This window comes from Anastrepha obliqua, chromosome 5 (assembly GCF_027943255.1).
Source record: "Anastrepha obliqua isolate idAnaObli1 chromosome 5, idAnaObli1_1.0, whole genome shotgun sequence".
Taxonomy (NCBI): domain Eukaryota; kingdom Metazoa; phylum Arthropoda; class Insecta; order Diptera; family Tephritidae; genus Anastrepha; species Anastrepha obliqua.
The window spans coordinates 115,182,626-115,206,455 of record NC_072896.1 but is presented as its reverse complement, the minus strand read 5'-3'; the positions used below and the strand labels follow the sequence as shown (position 1 = coordinate 115,206,455).

The 23,830-nt window shown below is 34.3% G+C and overlaps 1 protein-coding gene across 1 annotated transcript in view; it reads right to left on the bottom strand.

The window, feature by feature from the left end:
• LOC129248420 (cell adhesion molecule Dscam2) overlaps positions 1-536 on the bottom strand; it is a 229,806-nt gene extending 229,270 nt beyond the window's left edge. The window contains exon 1 of the mRNA XM_054887962.1: positions 473-536. Within this exon, the coding sequence (XP_054743937.1) occupies positions 473-497 (25 nt within the window). The 5' untranslated portion in view covers positions 498-536. The remainder of the gene's footprint in view (positions 1-472) is intronic.
• Positions 537-23,830: the final 23,294 nt, after the last annotated feature.

Below are 23,830 nucleotides of genomic sequence, written 5' to 3'. Positions count from 1 at the left end.
CGAACGGCAGATGGTTTTTATGATACTAAAAATAGTATTTTTTGTTGTAAAGTGTATTTAACCTATTAGTAAAATTAAAAAAATGTTTGCTTGTGCATTTATTCAACTCCATGAGTAAAATTAATTTACCGTCATCGTTTTATGAAAGCTTTTTTACCTAGAAAAACAATTTTGAAACAAACTTTCAACTCTAACGTGAACATAATTTTATGTCCCTCACTGTTTGTGGGTAAGTGAGTAATATTTTTTCGCTTTAAACTGCTTTATATCCACTCGCTTTATAGCAAGCAAAGCATGGATACTACACGTTTGTACAGCTTCGGGCGCTTGCCACATCACTTTCTCCCACGTTTCACAAGTTTTTCTTTATATTTTCTTGCTTGCTTGCTGGTTTTCAGCTTTTCCTACATTTTCTTAACACTTTTTTAAACAAAGTGTCAACACTCATATTCTACATAATTCTATACGTTACCACAATAACCCTCGCACGCTGACATTTCTTAGCCTTGAAGTTATGTTAACTGGTTTGTGGTCCCCTCTGTACTTGAAAAGAAGAAGAAAACTGTTGACACTCACCTGAAATGATACAAAAGAGAGAAAAAATGGAAAAAGTTAGGTTAATTGTTGTGTGCATAAAAAGTTTGCTAATTCATTTTTCTATGCATAATTTAAAATACATTTTCGTTTGGGAAAGTTTTGCTAAGAAATTAAGAAATTCTGGAAATATTTTTAGAACTTCATAAAATGTAGGATGTGTGGTATGATTTATGTATTTTATTTATGTATAACGTTTTTTTGGCACGGCATAGGTATACTTTCTATGTTTTATGCACGTGCAGATAGCAACTAAGACATTTATTTATGTATACCAATTCATCCCAGGAACGTGCAGAGTTATTTGAAGTTGGAGACATGAATGAAGAAATTAAGGAATAAAAGAATGGCTCAAGTATAAAAGTAGGGAGATTAATGAGTTAAACAAAAATTTGTATGTATACAGCCTTTCCAAATTGAACGTAACAGGCTTCTGCAACATGGTTTTTTTGTTCAAATTTTACATATATAGTAAACTGAATTCATATTCAAACTGACGGAAATGGACTTAAAAAAGTTTGGAATTTTTCTCATGGAAGTAAAATGATTGGAGGTGGCAAAAATTCACATTCAAACTGGCGGAAATATACTTAAAAAAATGTAAAATTTTTCCACAGAAGTAAAATTTATAGAGGTGGCACAAATTGATATTCAAACTGACGGAAATGGATTAAAAAAAATTATGAAATTTTTTTCACAAAAATAAAATTTATGGAGGAGGCAAAATTCATATTCAAACTGACGGAAATGCACCCAAAAAAATTTTGAAATTTTTTTCATGGAAGTAAAATTTATAAAAGTGGCAAAAATTCATATTCAATCTGACGGAAATGCACTTAAAAAAATTTTGAAATTTTTTTCATTGAAGTAAAATTTATAAAAGTGGCAAAAATTCATATTCAAACTGACGGAAATGGATTTTAAAAAATTTTGACACAAATGGGTATGCTCGAAAAGGGCATAACTTAGACTGTATTTCGCTTTGTTGTTGAAGTAGTTGAGTATTTCCACTGAAATAACCCTAATTAGTGACCAGCACTGTTTTACTACCACCGCCCTCGTATAATGATGTTTTTGTTTTTTTGTTTTTGTTGTTCTAGGTCAAATCCATTTAGTGAGGTCCCAGTACATCAGCAAATTCGTTATCTCGATGTCTGATATCTCATTAATTTGCTACAGAAAAGGCTTACCAAAGGAGCAGAGTCGTGGCCTGGCTAGCCCTGGACATTCACATAAATAGTGGAAAAGACTTTCCTTCGCCCCTTTCGCTTGACAGCTCCTCCAGATAGGATTGAAGTGTAGATTGAGTCTAGCTCCTACTTTCCAATGGCCTGTAAGGGTTGCAGTGATACGTGTGATGTTTGGCCGAGAACATCCTAACAAATCATTCCTTCTTTGGATTTTGTATGACGGCCATGTGTTTTTTGTTGTAATACATGTAGTTAGTTGCTTCTATCGTCTTTCGGCTAAAGCATGATAGTGTGAAGCAATGGATGCTTTTAATGTGTTGAGTGGGGTAGAGACTGCCACCGCCATTGCTATTTCTAGTGTCGAGCCTTTTCTTGCTAGCTCATCCGCTATCTCATTACCCCGTATGTTCCTGGGAACCCATATCAGAGTGATTTCAAGCCAATGCCTAAGCATTTCCAGCTCCTCTCTACACTGTAAGACAAGTTTGGATGAAATGGAGTTGGAGTCCAAGGCCTTTACAACTGCTTGACTGTCTGAGAAGATAGCTACTCTTGCACCAACTTCCTTGTAGAGTTTTAGTGATTTGCATGCTTCTCTGATCGCTAACAGTTCTGCCTGGAACACGCTGGCATAGTCAGGAAGACGCATTGACTGGGATAGGTTGAGCGCCTCCGAATGGAAGCCAGCTCCCTCACCACAATTCATCGCCCCACAGCAGACCCATCGGTATAGATTTCGGTATCGTAGCTTCCAATCACCTTCCCTTTGCTCCATTCGGCTCTCGGTGGAAAACGTACCGTAAAGGCTTTTTTGAAGTTTAGGTCGGGGACTGTGTAGTCTGATCTGTTCTTGAGCAGCGAGGGTCCCTGTAGGATCGGTTTTACGATCTTCATACTTTTTCGCACAAAATATTATATTTGTTTAAAGGGCTCTGCTATTTATTTTTTTAAATTTCATATTCCCAAATTTGTTGATTAAACAAGTCATTCATAAGATTGAAGAAATTCCATTTACATTTCCGAGTGGTTTATATCAAAGGCTACTGAAGTTGTGACTACGAAAATGTGAAATTAAGTTCAAAATGAATTTAAAGGAAATTATGAAAATTAATGACGAAAATTTGAAAAATGATTAAAAAACAAAAATTCTTTAAAAAGTTGACCAAAGTTAACTTTTAATACGACTATGAAGCGGGCAAGATACAACAAATAAAATAAGTTCCGCCCAGAAATAAGAGACACGAAAGGACACTAGACAGTAAGCTTCTCAAACATTAAAGACCAAAGGCTGTTGAGAAATATTTACAAATTTCTAAAACTTCCCTCCAAGAAGTTATGAACCTTAAAATGTTACAATAGAAGAAATTTGACAATAAGCCTGCCATGCTTGTACTGTTGGGGACCAGTGATGCAGGAGTTGTGTTTGTGAGCTCAGCTGCGACAAAACCAACGATTACTCTGCTTTTTCCCAGCTGGCACGAGATCCTTAACCCATATGAAGTACGGATCATTTTTGTTTTGGTGCCGGGATCAAGAAATCAGGAGTCAGTAAAGCGTCGAGGTCTGAGACCGTTTACAGCTACAAATAAAATGTATCAGCTGATTAAATATGTAAAGATATATGACTATAAGTATGAAGAGATATAATTCTTTTTTTTGTTTTTTTTTTTTTTTTTGTTGTGAAGGTAAATTTGCGACGAATGCCGACTTGAAATCATGACGGAGGTCAAATGTTAAATTGCAATAAACGCAATTATTTTATTTTTATTTTCATGTTATTTATAAAATTTTTATTCTTTTATTCATTTATTTATTTATTTTTTTAATTTTATTTAATTTCTGTGTTTGTGTTTTCTTTTTTGAATTTATACTGAGAAAACAAAAGCGTGCGTGTGCTCTATTTCTAAACTATGAAGTCTCATTGCCTTCAATTCTATGCCTAAGCTACCACTAATCTAACTGTGATGATATCAACCAACCGGCCATACAACTCATAATTGCTCATACATAAATTTGTATAGTCGCAGCCATTTTTCCAAGTCACATTTACAACCAGAATACCACTTAGTACGCACGAACGAGTTCTACTTATAAATATTCGCCATATCCGTTCATTTCCCCAAACGACCAAAACGAAAATTCTACATTGGTATGTATGTGTGTGTGTGTGGAGTACTCGATTAAGAGGCAGGGCGTAGAAAAAAAGGCACAGCTTTGCGCTAGCAAAAACTCTAGTAAAACGACAGCAAACAAAATGCACTGCTCCACTTTGAGCTGTCAACGCGCACAATCTCAGATCTTTAATCATTCTCATATGCGAACAGCCGTAAAAATAATACGTTTGTATGTGCTTAGAAATGTTGAAAAGTGTTACATAGTTGTTTTTGCTGTTTGTTTTTTGTTCGGTGAAAAGTCGTAAAACAGTAGCCAGTTAGTTCTTCATTTCCACATTTCGAAAGTGTACGCTGCTGCTATATTTTATTTTATGTATTATACATATTTCGCTTCTTCTGCGGTTGCCGTCGAAATCCAACGCCTCTCAGCGCTACAACAACGCTTTTTCACGCCTTTTATGGCATTCTCGTTAGACCACTGGCAGTTAGCTTAGTTATTTGTATGTATATATAAATTAATATTATGTTTTTTTTTTAGCTTTTCCTTGGAAATATGTTGGACAATAGCGCAAGTACAACAAGCTGGCGGACTAGCAGACTGGCGACTAAGTATTTGCGCCAGTTCTACATATCATATCCAGTATGCACACACACGCGTATATATGTACATATGTATAGTCACCGGTCACAGCAAATCAAGCGTGCAGGGTAAGCAAGCGGCAAGCCAAAGCAGCAAATAGAGCAGACTTCTTAGAAATGCTGTGGCTGGTGGATTGTAGCAGAAACCAGCATAACCATTAGTTTATTTGTATTTACACATGCAATTACTAAACTAAACTTATCTACATACATTGACACGTATATCTGTACATATTTTATAACGTTAAGGATTGCATGAGTTGCTGTATTCAGAATATTGTATGGTGAGTATGTAACGATGTATGCATACAGTCTCTGCGGGGAAAATTTAAGCCCGTGAAAAGCTTCTGTGGTGCAGCACTAGTCCCACTTCTGGACCACTTTTGTGCTTATATTACGAGTAGCGACATCTGTCGAAGGAGTGTAACGATGGCAATACAGAAAAATAAAGGCTAGCAAACTACTTTTTCGCACATTGCAACCGTGGCATCCGTTGATCGGCTCAGAATCTGGTGCAATAAGTAGCTGATTGAAGGCAGTGAATTTTTTTCCATTTCAAAAGCAATATGTGACTTTTATTAGGATGTAAATGAACAAGTTGCAAAAAATTATAAATATAAGAAAAATAATATAAAAGAAAAAATAATAAATTTAAGAAAAAAAAAATTATCAAAAAAATTGTAAATTTATGTAAGATAATAAAAACAAATATAAACTGAAGTAAAATAATAAAAAAATTATAAATTTAAGTAAAATAATAAAAAAAAACTTAAAAAAATTATTAATTTAAATCTAAATAATAAAAAAATTTCAAAATTATAAATTTAAGCAAAATAATAAAATAAAACAAAAAAAAATTTGAATTATAAATTTAGTAAAAATAAGAAAAAACTCGAAAATTATACATTTGAGTAAAATAATAAAAGAAAATCTAAAAATTATAAATTTAAGTAAAATAATAAAATAAAAATTATAAATTTATGTAAGATAATAAAACAGTTATATATTTAAATAAAATAATAAAAAAAAATTTTATAAATTTAAGTAAAATAATAAAAAAAAAATTATAAATTTACGTAAAATAATAAACCACAAATAAAAAATTATAAATTTAAGTAAAAAAATAAAAAGAAAAATTATAAATTAAATAAAATAAATAATAAAACAAAATTGAAAATTTTATAAATTTAAAGACAAAAGTCAAAACATAAAATCAAAAATTAATAATTATAAATTTAAGTAAAATAATAAAAAAAAAGTTTTTAATTATGAATTTAAGTAAAATAATAAAAAAAATTTTGAATAATAAATTTAGCAAAATAATAAGAAAAAAAAATTAAAAATTATACATGTAAGTAGAATAGAGAAAAAAAATAAAAAACAATAAATTTAAGTAAAATAGAGAAAAAAAAATAAAAAATAATAAATTTAAGTAAAATAAAAAAACAAAAATAAAATTAATTGATAGATAAAAAAAAAACTCGAGGGCAGGGTGGGTGGAGGTGTATATTCCGAACATCTGGGGTTCTCCTTCTCCTGGGGTTTTCGGCTCCCCGACCACTGTAGTGTCTTTCAGGCTGAACTGATGGCAATAATAAAAGCCGCGACACTGATGCAGTGTTATGCGATATCTGGAAATGTAATCTACATTTTCACTGACAGCCAAGCGGCGATAAAATCCCTCACAAAACAGTCGACAACCTCCATGGTAGCCATGAAATGCCGCACATCTCTTAACGAGATGGCTGAGTCATTTCACTCAATGATAACATGAGTTCGTGGACATCGCGGCATTGAGGATAACTGTAGAACCGATAAACTAGCGAGACTCGGCACTAAATTGACTGATGAGCACATAGATAATGGCATAGGGATACCCTTACAAACATGTAAGCTACTCATCCTTGAAGGAATTGTAAACAAAGCAAACGAAAGATGGCGTAATGAAGCCACCTGCAGAATCGCCCGTCAACTGTGGCCGACGCTAAATGCTAAACGCAGAGAATCTCTGCTAAGCCAAAATAAACACAGTCTCAGCACATTGATCTCAGTCATAACGGGGCACTGCCTAATAGGTAGACACGCCCAAAGGATGGGTGTGCAAAATATAACTTCTGAAGAAGTTGTTTATGGTAGATGGCGGCGAGGAAGAGACAATCTCGCACCTGCTGTGCCACTGTCCTGGTCTATCCAGACGCAGGTTTACTATTCTGGGTGAGCAATTTTTTGATGAGTTGGAAGATCTCAGTTCTACAGAAATCAGAGATATTTTAAAATTTTTTAAAAGCACACACTGGTTTTAGGAGAGATAGGGACAAGCTCCCCACGCGACATCACAATGGGCTATGAGCCTGAGTGTGTCCCACAGGACAACCGCTTCAACCTAACCTAACCTAAAAAAATAGAAAAAATTGTACAATTTTTTCGTTCCATCAAGAATCGAAAATAGAACCCAGTAAAGTATTTCCATATTAAATTTTGCAACAGCGGCAGAGTAGCGCGAACAAGAATAAAGTTTTATTGCTCAAAGTGATTCCGAAGTATTAAAATAGGTATACAGTGAAATCTCGATATAACGAATTTGAAACGGTTAGAAAAAGCCTCTTTATTTCTATAAATTCGTTATATCTATAGAACAGTAAAGCGGTATAACGAAAAATGAAGCTCGTTATAAGTATGGTTTCTTTTTTTTTTTTGTATTTTTTTTTTTAATTTTTTGTTTTTATCAAACCATAAAGAAAACTAAACAATTTTGGTTTTTATTAGCGAATATTTCACAAACAGTTTTCAATTAGTGCCAAAATATTCTATTATTTGCTTTTGGGTCGACACTTCGGTTTATGGAAGCTTTTGCTAATGGCATTCTGTCTGTCAACACATTCAGAGTTCCCTAGGTAAAAGTTTTTGCTAAAGGAATTTTAGCCATCAATGTGTTCCGAAGGTTTTCACGCTTAACACGTTTCGCTGTTTTTGGATGGAAAACATTATGAAGATTTTCATGCTCAAAAGCCTTCATTGTATCTATAGAGTATTTTTATATGGAAAATTTAGCAAAAAAAAAAATTTTATAGTGAATTTTTCTTTTTATCAAGGTCCGTTTTATCGAAACTTCACTGTAGAAATAAACCCTACTTTAGTACTGACAAACTTCACACTATTTTTGAACTACCGAAAGCTTCCCAAAACAACACCATGAATTCCTCGAGTTTCCAGTTGGAGCATAGAGCCATTAAAATTCAAGTTTTCCTAATTCACCAGCTGCTTATTTAGGAAAAAAATCTCCCAAAGCGAACCAGTAATGGTCCCAAATTCACCTCGAAGGAACTACTTTAGTACCGATGCAATGCCCTGCTATAGTTTATCACAAATCTGTTTATATTTGCACAAATCATGTAGGTACTCGGTTGATTATTGCTACAGTACCTTTGAATGAACATATAAGCAAGTATTTGTGTGTATGTGTGTACATATTTGGAAGTGCACACTATGGGTATACATCAAGCAATGCAACACAATATTCCGAAAATAATTCATGCTCTGCAATATTGCTGCTACAACGTGTAATTGTACTTGCTGCTGCTTTCATAGCTAAAACCATTGGCACACACATGCATAAATATGCACTTATGTGTCTACTTACTTGTATTTGAAAGTTTGTGCGATTTGGCAATTTAAATTGGAGCAAGCTTAGCCATACAAATCATACCAGACCTACATACACGCAAAACACCACTGCGACGAAAAAAAATAGAAAAACAAATATACAAAAACATTCGGAACCGGTTGCAGCGGGTCAAGGAGTTGTAGACCAAATAAGTAAAATAAAAAAATGAAAAACCAAAACAGGTTAAAATCTACATTGCTCGCCACCGTCTTCCTCCGTTTCCTATCCCTCCTAGCATGTCACATGATGAATGCTGAAACTAGTTCTCATACAATTTTCCAACTTCTATGCCGCACTGAAACGTTATTTTCAACGCAAGCAAAGATCGTGTGCACAGATAATCAAATAAGCAGCGGAAACTTTTCGTAGAGCTGCTTGTATTAACAGCTGAAAATTGAGGAAATGAATGGCTTAAAGCATTTAGTTGCTTTGGCTGAATTTGTGGGCGAGGATCTGTGGTACACTCAGCGTAATGGCACTAAACCAGAACTATTAGACAAAAGGCACAGGAAGCTAAATCAGCAATTGCAATGCTAGCCAGAATTAGAAGGGAGTCTACAAGAAAACTCAATGTTCTTAGTGGCAGCGTTTTCCATAAATTATGGTACATTAATTCACAATTAAGGCTTTCGAAATGATATAGGCAATTTCTAATGTCGTGAATTTACATCAAACGAATTCATTTGATGTGATGTCAGATCATATGATATGACATCACGTGGTGCTATAAACGTGCTACATTTTATTGCCTTGTAGTTTTATACTGTTCTATTAGAGATTTAGTTTAGGTTTAGGTTATTCTGGCTGGCCGAAGCCAAGCAGAGACCATTTTGGTACACAGCGATACCAGATCAGAGTCCTATTTATGGAAAATATACATCACTCAAGATGCGCGCACTGTTCGCGAATTTTAAGAGTCGCTCGAGCTCCAGTTTAGGTATAGCTTCTAGTCTTTCAAAGCTGAGAGCGCCCCGGTAGCATAGTCTAGTTTTTGAGAGCGCTGGGTAGTAGCACAGGATGTAATTCAGATATGCTCGATTAGGGATGGAATGGTTTATTATTTGGGTTTATAAGCTACTAACTTGATTTTTAATCATCTGATCTGATCATGTCATATGATGTGATTTAAAATTTTTCAATTATGAATAGTGTTTTATACTTTTTAATTTATTCAATAGTGAAGGGAGGGTGGATTACAATTTACTATTTAAAAGGTGCTACAACTCGACTTTCTATATAATAATGCGATCTGTTCAGATCACCTGATGCCAAATAGAATTCAAACATTTTTATTTCTTGGCAAATGATTTTAAACTCTCCGATTTGGATAGTGTTTTATTATCATACATACTTTTAAATTTCTAAATTATGAAATCACATCATATGAATGCATAATATGTGATTTTAGATCACATGATATATCAGCACATGATTTCAATCTGTTCTGGTGAGATCATCTAAAGCTACATCACGTGATGATATGCAAATTTTTTTCAAACCTTCTATTTCTTCGATTACGGATCGATTACTTCCTTTCATCTTTCTTATTTCTTCAAATTTATGAACTTCTTAAATCGAGAAGTCACATCATATGAGTTCTCTTTATGTGATATCAGATCACATGACGTATAGTCACTGGGTCTTATATACTTGTACATCTATATTTTAGTAAAATATGAGTTCATACTACGTATATGCGATTATGGATGCTGTGTTTTATTACTTGATTGTCAACGAATCTAACTTAACTTTTTATTATATGATCTGGTGCGATCATCTGATGCCATATCACGTGATGATTTGCAAATTCATTTCAAACCTTTTTATTTCTTGGCTAATGATCTTAAATTCTTTGCCCATGGATAGTGTTTTATTATTTTTTTAATTTCTTAAATCGTGATATCACGTCATACCAGTAAATATTATGTGATGTCAGATCACATGATATACTATCACATGATTTTATAAACATGCTGTCCGACAGATATGGATAGAATGGTTTAGTACTAGATTTTAAACGATACTAACTTGAATTTTTAACTACAATATGAACTGATCAGATAACGTGATGTCATATCACGTGATGATATAAAATATTTTGTTTTGTTTTGGAAATCGTTTGTCAGACGTTATTTTACTGAATTTTTAATTTTTTGTTTTTTTTTTTTTTTGTTTTTTGAAATCGTTTGTCAGACGTTATATTACTGATTTTTTTATAATATATATATATTTTTTTTAAGTTACTAGATTTTTGATAAAATGATTTCATATCACATGATGATGTACAAATTAATTTTTTTTTAGTTCTTCTCCTAGCTGCGGTTTGTTTTGGTTTTGTTTGATTTTAAAAATAATTTTTTAGCAACTGACTTGGATATTGATAATATGATATCACATCACATGACGTTATATCATGACATTAATGAAATTACTTTTTATCACGTCTGAAGATTCCGAGACGCGACTTATGAAGATCGCATGCTGTAATTTAGTAAACATATTTTCTTCTGCTTGCCAGGCTATTGGTAGTAACTCGATTTTAAAAAGATTTACTAAGGAGTATAGACTTACTTATTATGTGTGGTCATTTTCCGTCTCACGATATCGCGATATACAGTCACACCAGTTTATATCACGTGCTCCTTTTATCCTTTAAATCACATGAACTTATATCACATGCGATTATCACTCTAACTTTTATCACATGATTTAGTGCGACATACGAAATACTACTTCAAGACACGCCGCTTTCTATCACGCAACTCTTTGCTGCTTTGGGCTCACACACTGAGCTATTGTGGCTAAAATTTAATGGGCTATAAAACCGCATACCAAAATATTTTTAGAAAATATAACTAAACATTTTGAAATTCGGATGATTTTTTTGAATTTGAATTCATCGAATTTTTATAAATCTGGTATAGAGTTTGAAAATGGCTTTATCATGGTCTATGTTAAGCAATGAATTATAATTTTATAAAAAAAAATAATGAACCTTAAAAAAACCAAATTACAAAAAAATAGCATAGTTTGCCAATATGTTGATGTGCTTTCATTTTGAAGCAGGGTGCATATACATGCATCATTCATTCACTTTGCTTAAACCCATACTTTAAGAGCTCGGACGGAAATTTCAAGCAGTTCAAGAAGAGCTGCTTCGAACCTAATTTGCTTGTTTACTTCTGCTGTTATGGGTATTTTACTAAGTATTACACTATTTTCCAAAGCCACTCTCTTCTTCAAATATAATTAGCCAATACCTTATATGTATGTCTGTAAGTATGCGCAAGCATTGATTACATTTCGCCACGTGCACTCTTCATAATGCCTGCCGTTCAGTCGAAAATCATACGACCATTAAACCACTCGACATTAATGACAGCCTCTTACCGCTAAGCACTTGACTTACACACACACATATACCTATGCATGTATGTGCATGCACACGAGTGTGTTTTTAGAAACATGTACATGTCAAATTTCCAGACACTTATTTGATTTGTACAGACATTAGTACTAAACTTGAGCATATTTTTGTTTACGCCAACACTGCCGATTGCAGACGACACGTGGCCAAGAGGCGTAGACATGAGGCGAGTGCGATACAATCAATTGTTTAGCTCTTAAGTTTGAGTGTAATAGCAAATCGATATTTGTGGGTAGTAATGAATTGGGGGAGGTCAGGGGGGTGAGCGGGAGTATGTGCGAAAGTGCGCTGTTGTGGGGCTTAAAGAAAATTGGAAATTTGATGCGAACAGCCACAAAATAAACTCGCATAAGCCAAATAAGAAGCTACTGCGAGCATTCAGGAAGCATAGTTCGTATTTCCAAATATTTAGAAGCCTAACCGACTAGCAAATGTTACCAGCAGGAGCTGCTAAGTATGTAGAAAAAGTGTCGAGTGCTTAGTGTGTAGCAGAAAGTTTCCTCTAGCTCTAAGCGCTTTCTGGCCGCCCTTCACAGTTTCTCTACTCACTCGCTTCTTCTATTTTTTATTAAACCATTCAAGCGTCCAACTGTTCGACCAATTTCCCCAAATATTTTCTTCCGGCATATCCGCTACTCACTTCCTCTCCATCGACTCTTTTTCCCTCATCCTCATCTTTTCAACTTCAAACGCCAAAAAGATTGTCGGTCAATTTTATTTAAGTTTTGACTTAATTTTTCATATGCCTAAATGTGCATGTAATTTCAATGAGCTTGGATTGTTGGCGGAGCGCTGGAGGTTGATGAGAAGAGTACTTCCTTTGCTACAATTGAGTAAGTAAGTAAACAAGCACGTAAGTTTGTAAGTACGTTAGTTTGTAAGTACACTCGGGGGCATAAGCATTACCCGCAGAGTGCTGCTTTTTATAAAATAAAATATAATTTTTATTTTATTTTATTTTTTGTTTTTTGTGGGAACGTTGACGCACTCTCAGCATCCGTGGTGGCTAGTCGACGACAGCTACAACGACAATAACAACCTGCTCTGCTCTGCTGGCAGACTGACCGAATTCAAAGAAGCTAGAAAAATCAGCAGTTTATATATTCATGATGATGGCTGCGTTGTGGCTAGCAATTTGTTTGTTTGCTCTGCTTTCCGGAGAAGAATTTGAAAACATACTTAGCTGGCATACAGAATTGAATGTAAAACGCACGAGAAATATATAAATATTTCTTCTGTGTATATGCGGTGCGCTTTAGTATGCAAGTAATTTGTTGAATTTTTCAATTACGCGTCTAAGTAGGCCCAAAAGCGGCCCAGTGGGAATTTGCAAAATGGCATTTTGTAAGATTGGAGCACTTTTGAAGATTCGTGAAGAATAAGAAAAAGTTTGTGGTAAAGTTTTGGAAAAACCCATAAGCAAGATAAATATGGTAAATAAATAGATTAAAAGTTTGGTAAATGATTAAATTATTTTATGAAAGCATTTAGAAAGCATTAAATTACGAAAGATAATATGACAAATTTTTTGCTTTCGGCAATGCGACTTTTTAGCTACAATTTTCCCCCGTAATAGATCTGACTCTGCAAGTTAATGAGGCAACAATATTGCCTACTTTTAAGCTCGAAACAAAATTTTGTCCAAACTCCAGATCTGCGCTATTTACAATAGATAGAAAACTGCGGCTAAATTTTGGGTGCAGCGATTATAAATCACTAATAGATATCAATTTAGAGAACTGAATAACATCAAAATGTTACATACTTTGAAGACTCGACCAAAATTATACTTAAACTACAGATCTGAGCCATTCACGTAGGAAACGGTAACTAAATTTTGAGCGTAGCGAAATCAGTTACAGATATCAATTTGGGGCACTTAACAATACCAAAATGTTGTATACTTTTAAGATTCAACTAAAATTTTATCTAAACTTCAAATCTGAAATGTTCGGGTGGGAACTGGAAATAAATTTGTTCGAAGAAATTATAAAACACTTACAGATATCCATTTGGGTAATTGCATAACGCCAAAGTGTTGCATACTTTTAAGATTCGACCAACAATTTGTTTATGTATAGGAGTTGAAGTATTCGAGTTGCTATCGTGAACTCAAACTAATTTATACCGATTATTAATCGAAAAATTAACGGCCACTTTGAGTGCGTTCAAATTTTCACGGCAATTTTCCAAAAGATGCCGGTTTTATACTATGCACTTTTCGGTAATCGACTGGGAAATTTATGAAACCAAGGTTTTTAGAAAGTCTCGAAAATATATAGAAAATCAATTTCTGTTTTCCCCAAATTTCTGTTAACAGACTTTCAGAAAAACTTAACTTCATCAATTCCCAAGAAAACACCAAAAATATTCTAGCATTGCGTACGTTTAGGCCTCAAAATAAATTTACGAGGCATGTAAAAAATATGACAGACTCAAGGACAAAACATCAAAGCGCAAAAGATTATTTCGTAGCTCTTTTTCGCTCTATCTTTCATCCAGTTCTCTCATTGTACGGTGAAAACAAATATTTCCCCACCAAAAAAAGTGCTCAGCAGAAACTCATGATGTGGTGGCCTGCTGGCCTGCGAATTTTTCCAATACGAAACATAACAATTTCAAATTAAAACTGGATAGCAATTAAAGAACTGAAATACCGAGATAATGCAACTGAAAATGCAGGAACGTATTATATTCTTCACTTTGGCACATTTGTTGCATACTTTCAGGATGTCAGTTTTTTCTAATACTGATTGAAATCACTAATTAATCGCTTAATAGATTCGGAATAGACATCAAAATTCTTACCCACCTGCGTACGAAGTTAACTTTAACTTTTTCCGGCAGCAGAAAGTTTGCCTCATTGGTCGTTTTAAATAAATTACATCAGCCTAGAAATATGCAAAATGACTAAAGATCTGTTTATTTTCTCGAAAACCTCCTCGAGTTCCATTTTCGTGACACCAACATAAAGTAAGAAGAGAGCGAATAAAGGATCTACAAAATGAAATGATTTTCATTTGAGAAACAACATCAAGACGCACGACACAAATAGCAGGAGCGGCTCAGCCAAGCACCCAGAATGATAGTAAAATTTTAGAAAACGCTACAAAACATTCGTAAATTATGATATTCGGACTAGAATTGGCTACTCTTAAAAATGATTAGTTATTATTTTTTTTGTTAAACAGCCCTCAAGTTGACATTCTTCGACAGAAACAAGCACAAAGAAAACAACCCAAACTCAAAAAACAGGCACGTCTCGAGTTTACCCAATTTTCACGCATTATTAAAACTTTGAGCCCACAATAGAGTTCTGCTCCAGAACTTGAGCGTAAACTCGAAAACTGAACGTCCCACCTTTATATCAATTACGACTCAAGTTCTCAACAGAACTGCCAAAATTAAACACCTCAAGTCACGTCAATGACCTCTACACTTGAGTTCCAACTTATACTCGTCCTTATATTCTATGCGAGCCTGTGCTACAAAACCATGAATGCCCTTACCCTAAAACAACAAATACAATGAACACTTGCTATATTACGCACTCTGCTTCATTTTCATTCCCTCTCTCTCTCTCTTTGACTCAAGAGCAGCGTTTTATGTTTAAACCAGCAAACAAAAACAGAAAGCACACACACACACAAAATGGTGCCCAACACTACATAAATTCATACATTACTGCCGAAAAAACCGCTCAAAATTCTTTGAATACCTCGTGCAAGGAAGGAAGTTATTATTCATGAGTGCTGCCTGTGTCGGCCCGGTAGCAGCACAGAGCAGAGCTTAGCAGGAGAGTGGTAAAAAATATTAAACTAAAAATGCGACCTTCCCGCTAGCCAACAAGCTAACAGAACAAAAAACTCAAATAACACAAAAAACACCCAACTACTGAATCTTTTGCTGCCATAATTTTTCAGCAGGTTTTTCTTTTCAAAAGTCCATCAATTTATGTAGCTTAGAATTTTCCCATTTGCTGTGGTTGTAGCTGTGGCTGCACTTTTCAAGTTTACCAACTGAAAGTTAGTGAAAATCTTAAGGTCGGTTAAGTGATATTCAGTACAAAAGTTGGGCATTTGATGAAAACTTACGCAGCATTTTTAGAGTGAAATTCGAAGAACTTTGATGTTTGCACAAAATTCAGGGAAAAGCTGTTCTCTGAATACTACTGAATTTTTAATTATACAATATTAGAGCACAATTTATTTATTTTAAGCATTCGTAAGAAAGGAGAGTTGCTTTTAAATGAATATCCGTGCATATGCGCGCGCGTGTTCGACAGCAAAATAAGCCTACAATTGAAGTCGTTTAATCGCACTGGGCGTATACGCAACATTTTTGTTATAAGACTACTTTTAGCAACAAAATGGAAAGAGGCGCTAGACTTTCGGGTTCATTACGCAGCTCTTACACTCCTTGAAACACTCAGAACTTTTTGTAAACTTTTTTCCAATAAATCTGTATAATTCAGGCGACTGCAATGCTTACGAAATCATTATATTTTCTGGTGAGGGATAGTTAGAACTAATGATTCTTCCCATGCTTCGATTTCTGAAACTGTGAGAGAATTTAATTCGCTTTCAAATCATATTAGCCTAGATTTTTCTTCGACTTGAACCATTTCAAAATGTTACTTAGCGAATTGTTGAACTAAATTCCAGATATCATCTAATATTCTTTTTCTGTAAACCATAAGAAATGTTAAAGTGTTTCCATTCATTGCAATGAAACAAGTAAATTAAAAGTTAAATTTATTTTTAATTAAATTATTTAGCATTAATCTGTTTTTCATAGCCTGTAAAACATACTGCATTTTTAGATTATTAAATGAAGATTTAGATTAGAGCTTGCAAAAATTCTAGACTGCATTCCGGTAGACGTGCGACTGGTACACCACACCTGTTCCCTATTCTATTTTGGCAACAGATTTTTGACCAAAATTTCAGAGACCATTTAACTAAAGGGATAAAAAGGAAGACTTGAACTTAAGACTCACTTTTTTTTACCGATGAGTCCAAGCAAAAGCACAGAGTAGATAGTAGAATTCACTGCAGCGATCTCTCAATAAACCTAAACCAGGCTGAACTGATAGCCATAAGAAGTAACGCTTTTTGCGCCACCTTTCGCATTTAATCTGACCGTCACACGCTGCTATTAAATCTCTACAATCAATAGGCAAACAACCGAAAGAGGCAGTCCATTGTGTGGGAATCACAAACGAGTTGACTTCATAATACGAAAAATGAGTCCGTGGCCAAAGGATAGAATTATAAGGTGGTAAACTACGCGCAAAAGCGTAGCCATCTCACAACCTTATTGTAAAAACTGACTTACTTGTAGATCGATTTTGATGGAAGAGTCAACATCAGATGGGCTCCGAAATCTATGCGTCAGATAACAGAAAAATGTAACCTTAAGTAGTCAAACAAAATTTAAGAAGCTAATTACTTTTGGATTAGTTCTACCATCAGCTTGGCAATTGACTGTCTAATGAGTATAAGTAGGAAAACATACTTTCCCATTCAGGGATTTCTCACCCAGTTGCAAACACAAGGAAGAACTGCAATGTTTTTGTGCTTCATAAAGTATTTTATAAGACTGTATTTCAGGGGAATGATAAGTAAGCGAGAGTCTTGCTTCAGAGGCAGTATAATGTACTACGAAATACGTGAGCCTTATACGCGCTGAGCAAAGTGGCAGCTACACTAGCCTAACTTAGCTATCTAAAGGGCCCCTGGCTCTTTCACTTCTTTCCTGAAGATCATTTTCTGATTAGAGAGGGTCTCCATTGGCATTTGGCTAACTCATTAGGTAAGTGTATGCTCTTAAAGCCTTTTTCAAGTTTTGCGCTGGCGAAAGTTTGAGACATATAACAACTCAGCACGAAATATGATGGATCATTTGGCTATGGAAAAATTTGGTGACACTCCCATCTATGCCTGTTTTTATGATCTCACTCATTTTCTGACCAAGAAATTTTTGTAAGCAATGCCCGAATGTAGGAAACAGTTTATCCAACATTCTGAATCGATGTGTGTACATTTGAGTGCAGAAAAATGGCAGCGCGACATATAACAGAGTATTCATTGTTTAGTTTCTTTTTAATTTTTTCTTTATTTTTTTTTTTGTTTGTATACTTTAATTTTGTTTTTATTGATTTTTTTTTAATTTTTTTTATATTTTGTTTTTGTATTTTTTCATTTTTTTTATTTAATTTTACTGTTTTTTTTTATTTAATGCAGAAAAATGGCAGCGCAAAGTAATCATTGTTTATTTTTTCATAGTTTCTTTTTTTATTTTTTCTTTATTTTTTTTGTATTTTTAATTTTTTTATTTAAGTTTTTTTTGTATTTTTAATTTTTTTATTTAAGTTTTTTTTGTATTTGTTTAATTATTTTTTTATTTCATTGCTTCATTTTTTTAATTTTTGTTTTTTGTATATTTTCATTTTTTTTTTTGGATTTGTTCATTTTGTTTAATTTTTTTTTTTTTTTTTAAATTTGTTTTTTTTAATATTTTTTTATTTCACTTTTTTAATTTTTTTTGTATTTTTTCATTTTTTTTATTTTTTCATATTTTTTGTTTTTATTTGATTGTTGTTTTGTATATTATTTTTTTAATTTTTTTTATTTCATTTTTTTATTTTTTATGTTTTGTTTTTTTTTCCATTTGTTTTGTAATTTTTCACTTTTCTTTTTTTTGTGTATTTCTTTTTTTTCTTATTTTTTTGTATTTGATTTTTTTATTTTCTTTAATTTTTTGTGTTTTTTTTTTATATATTTAAAAAAAAATTTGTTTATACTAAGTCAAAAAACATACAATGTAAAATTGTACAATTAAAACTTCGTAATTTAGAAAAACTTTCTAAATTTAAAAAATGTACAAATTTTTTCCAAAATTCAAGCCTGTTAAAGAGAATTTTTAGAAAAATTGCCTATAGATAGTTTTATAGCCCACTGAATTTTGGTGTAATAAAGCGCAAATTTAAAGCAACAAATCGCACTGATTTTTTATTTTTTTTTTTTTATTTTTTTGGAACAGACTTGGGCCTATTTTTAATACCACCTTGATGGAAAAGTTCCCGGAAGATATTCAGGAAATTCAAAATACAAGTTTATTCCTCAAAACTGATATTAGCGCCTTCAAAGTACTCGCCACCAACTGCAACGAACTTATGCCAGCGTCTGATCCAGCGCTCGAAATATTTCTGGAACTATATTTTCGGTATAGCCATCTGAGTTGTCTTCCATTTGTCTACTACTTAACATTAGCAATTACGAATGCCAATCACAGATGTGATACCTCAACAAAAAAATTATCAAAAATCAACGTGAATTTTTAAGACATTTAAACTGTATAATATTATACTAAAATTGAATATGCTACAAAATTGAATACTCAGAATTTTTCACAAAATTTTTGAGTTTTCAAAAATTTCTTAGAAAGTTTGAAACTTTGAGTTATAGGGGTTCTGTTGAAGTATGAGGTACATTTATATAAAAAAATATTTAAAAAATTTTATAATAAAATAATTAAACAACTAATAAAAAACTATACAATCTGTCGCACTGCTATTATTGTGCACACAGGTGTACAAGAAACTTGCTGCCGAAGCAAACTTTCTCAAAGACTCATAGTAAAACACATTGGACGCACCTTCGCTTGATTGCTATAACAGGATGAGTTTTTTTTTTATTTCGCCAGTATTTCGTTCATAGTGAGTCTTACACTTGCTTGAACCTTTCATATATGGCCAAACCATACATACAAGCACACGTAAGCCCCAAAACAGCATTTACTAAATAAATAAAACATTTGGTTTTAAAAGGACAATATAATTTATGGCGTATGTCCGCTCTAAAGCGTACGGTGGACATGTAACAAATGGGACTTCCGCCTTTTTTCTGGCGCAGCACGGCGCACACACAAAAGGTGCTACCAGGCCAGCCGGTGAATGAAAGCGATAGGGACCGGACCTTAAGGAAGAAATTTTGGACAAAAAAGCAAGTGCGCTTGTTTTTTTTATACCCACTGGATTTGACTGAGTTGAGGAAATACGAAAGGTTCACAACCGCCAAACTATGTTGTAATACAATAAACACCTACTACTTGTTTTTTTGTTGCTGCTAATGCCACACATTCACGTGGCTCACTAAAAAACACTTAAACTTGTCTGCTTTCCATTGCCACATGTGTTGGGAGGAGTAACTTAAAGTTGACAAAAAAAAACAAAGGCAAAATTTCTCACAAATAAAGTTAAAAATTCGAGGTGAATGAATGGAAAATACACCTAGGTGCATGAAAGCTACACAAACCTTAAAATCCAAAGAAAAACAGGTACATGTAAGAGCATGGCAGGGGTGCCAAAACAATTTCGACAACCAAATAAAAAATTAAACAAAGAAAGCAAAAAAGTTTTTGCGAAAAAAGACGAAATCAAACTAAAAAATTCAATTCAATTTCTAGCAACAATAAGCAAACGAATATTTTTGAAGTATTTATGTATATTTTAGGGTGGAGAGGAAGAAGTGAAAGTAGCCGTGGCATGCAATAGTGAGCATAACACACCCACAACAATTGGCCAACCAACCAGCCAAACGCCATTCTTCTTCGTCCTGTTGACAGTTTCGTGTGCACTTCCGGTCGCTTGTTTGCTTCGAGTTGTTCTCTTTTTTGTTTGTTTCTAATCTGCGTTCTGCTACTACTGTAGCTCCCTCTACCCCGCTCTCGTCTCTAAATTATTATATTTAAATAGTGTGCATGTGTCAGCTGTGTTTTGTATTTTTAATGATGCGCTCATCTGCTATTTTATTATACTGTCTGTCGGTCGTTGGACCTAACAACTTTTGGCTCAACTAAAAACGTACACAATGGGCGCGTCCCTCTAATGCTCTTCCAAACAATATATATATATTTTTCATTCGCCATATTTTGTTTTGCCTTAAATAAATGAATAAAAATATGTGTGTGAGAGTTCGCTTGTATGTGTGTGCTTGAGTTCGCTTGTATGTGTGTGCTTGAGTTCGCTTTTATGTATGCGAGACTTCGCTTGTAGCCAGTTACTTTGTTTTGGTTTGCAGTTTGTTTGCTTTTGTCTGCTTGGGGTGTGAGGGAATGCTGCAGTTTAAATTTAATAACCAAACTTTAGATATTCACTTTTGTGGTTTTCGTTACAATTATGTTTGCGTACAGTTTGTATGCAACACTTTTGAGTTGTGGCTAAATTTTATGAGGGGATAATGCTTCTAAATAGTTTGCTTTAATGTTAAGTTCGTTATTACTATGATGAGAAGTTCGGAGCACAATCAAGTTAGGATCGTAAACCAGCTTAGCAACATCAACTATGTATGTACAATGTAGGTGTTATATAGGGTAAGCCATGGACTAGCTTCTTTTCTTTAAATCGCATACAAAGTCTCTTAGTACTTTTTTTTTAAATATAGATCAATTTACTACAAAAACCATATAAATTCAAGTTTGCAACTTTGTGCAAATTAAAAAAAAAAATCAGCACATTTTCATCAAAATTCAAAGCTGTATTATTTATTTATTTGCTTAAGATACGTAGGTGTGTATGTCAGAGTTTTTCGAAAATTTTCGAGTATGCAGTTTTATAGCCACCTAAATTTTGGTATAACAAAGTGCCAGTTTGAAGTGACTCAAATTTCGCGTGGATTTTTGCTTATTTTTTCTTTGCTGAGAAAGTTGGGTTTTTTCTTCCATAGTTTGTAGCCGAAAGTGTTGAATCAAATCCAGGTTTGTGCATTCCTCCTCGTTTTTGGATTTAGGCATTCCATAAACGTCATTGCACCATATTTTGCATTACGATTTGGGTCTTAAGGCTTATAAAGTCCAGTTAACACAAGAACTCAAGCCGGCCGATCATCAACAACGTCGTTTCTTTGCTGATTGGATCGTTGAAATGCATGCAAATGATCCGGGATTCCATCGAAAAATCATGTTGAGTGATGAGGCCCAGTTCCACCTCGGTGGCTTCGTCAACAAGCAAAACTGTCGGTTCTGGGGCTCAGAAAATCCAAGAGTTATTGTTGCGGATCTAGGGCTCGGTAACTCTAAGAGTTATTGCCTCTCCATCCTCAACGTATGACTGTTTGGTGCGGTTTACCTTACTTTTTGTCGAAAATGAAGCTGGAGCAAGAGTTACGGTGAATGAATTGCACTATCTAGAGAAGATGAACGATTTTTTATGGCCGGAATTGGATGGTATTGATCTGGACAACTTTTATTTTCAACAAGACGGCGCTAGGTGCCACACAAGCAACTAAACCATTGATCTTTTCCGGGAATAACATCTCTTATTGGAAAACCCTTTAGTTAAGCCTGCGTTGCACTCCGTTGGTCTGGCCAGACTTTTTCGCTTTTGGACATATGTAAATGTAACATATTTCTATTATAGCTAACGACTTGAGCTTCCAGGTAGCTTCCTAAAATTTCATTTTCTATTGATTTAAGGATGTAACCTTCTAAAAAGAATCCTCGAACAGGACGAAAATAGGCCAGACCCGGGTGCCCAACCGAAAGTTTTAAAAAAGTTGGCCAATGCAGGATTAAAAAGTTGAGGTTTCTAATAAGTGGTTGATTTATCAAAAAAAGCTAGATTCTGAAGAGATTAGACTACTCGGGAGACCTTTAAAATTTTATTTTTTTTTTCAACGAGATTCGTAAAATAGTTGTGATTCTACCTACATATCGATGACCACAAGCAACACTTTTCTCTTGCTTTTTTTCACTATTATTTTCACATTTGGTACTCTGCCTCGTGAAGGCTCACGGTCGGAGGTTCCTCGAAAAATTTCAAAGTCATAATTTTTTTTATTTTTGGTTATACTTACATATGTATGGTGGTTAATTAGCACACGCTTACCTGAACGCTTAGTATTTTAATTAGTGCGGACGATTTTTTCGATACACTGATTTATACCTAAGTAAAAATGAACAAATTCTTCAAAAAAATCCCGAAAGTTATTCATAACAAATGAGCAGCTGCCTACTTCACAAATGTCAAATGGGATTGACGTCATTTGCAAAAATTATAAATTCTTCAGATAGGGTGATTAATTTTGCACCACCTTGTAGTTGAAATTTTAAATGAATCGCTTAAAACTACCTATGCGCCAAACTTGAAAAACGCAGATTTGAATTGAAAATATTTCAAGTCACAAAAGGAGCTTGCTGCGTGCTGGATTGCACGTCAGCAAAAGGTATAAACGTAATTAGATATTTGGCTCGGACATAATGTCGTGGGATAGTATCTTGGATTTACTCAGAACCATTACGAGGAGGTACTTAGAACCCGAGGTAAAAAAAAAATCATAATAATAAATTATGATATCAGTTTGGAGGCCCGTTCAGAACTTATTCAGAAGGGAAAAAGGAAAAACAAAAACCAAAACAGTGTTCCGTCTTTTTAAGAGGAATATCGACATTTTTTATGTAATTTCGGAGGTCCGATACTATTCACAAAGAAAAAAGAACACACAAAAACCAAGAAAAAAGTCGTTTGCCTCCCTGAAACGAATATCGTTCGACCCATTAGTGAACTGAAGACTGAAACAAAATCCATCGACATGTTGTTTGAGAATTAAATTGACAGTGACATTGACAGTGCTTTTGCTGGCTGAACTTTCGATAAGAAAAATATGGAACGATGGTCTTTTATCACATTTTTCAATAAGCCATCTCATGTCCGAGCATACCTCGGCTGCATCTTCACGGAAGATGGTGGAGCAGATGAAGATGACAACTGCAGGCTAAACAAAGCAAGGACTCATGCGTGAAGTCCGTCTTGTTGTACGAAAGCGAAACATGGCTGGTTGCTAACACCATCACACAGAGGCTACAATCCTTCATCAACAAATGCCTCCGCATCATATGCAGAATATTCTGGCCAAACACAATCAGTAACGACGCACTGTGGAGATTAACGAACGAGGCACCCATTCTTATGCAAGTCAAACGTAGAAAGTGGCGATGGATAGGTCACACATTGGGAAAACCACCAGATAGCATCACGAGAATGGTGCTGGACTGGAACCCGCAGGGGAGCAAAGGTCGCAATCGACCAAAAAACACTTGGAGAAGGTCGATGCTGCGCGAACTAGCAGATGCCGACATCTCATGGGACGGTGCAAAAACAACAGCACAGAACCGCGTACGATGGAAGAGTATTGCCGACGCC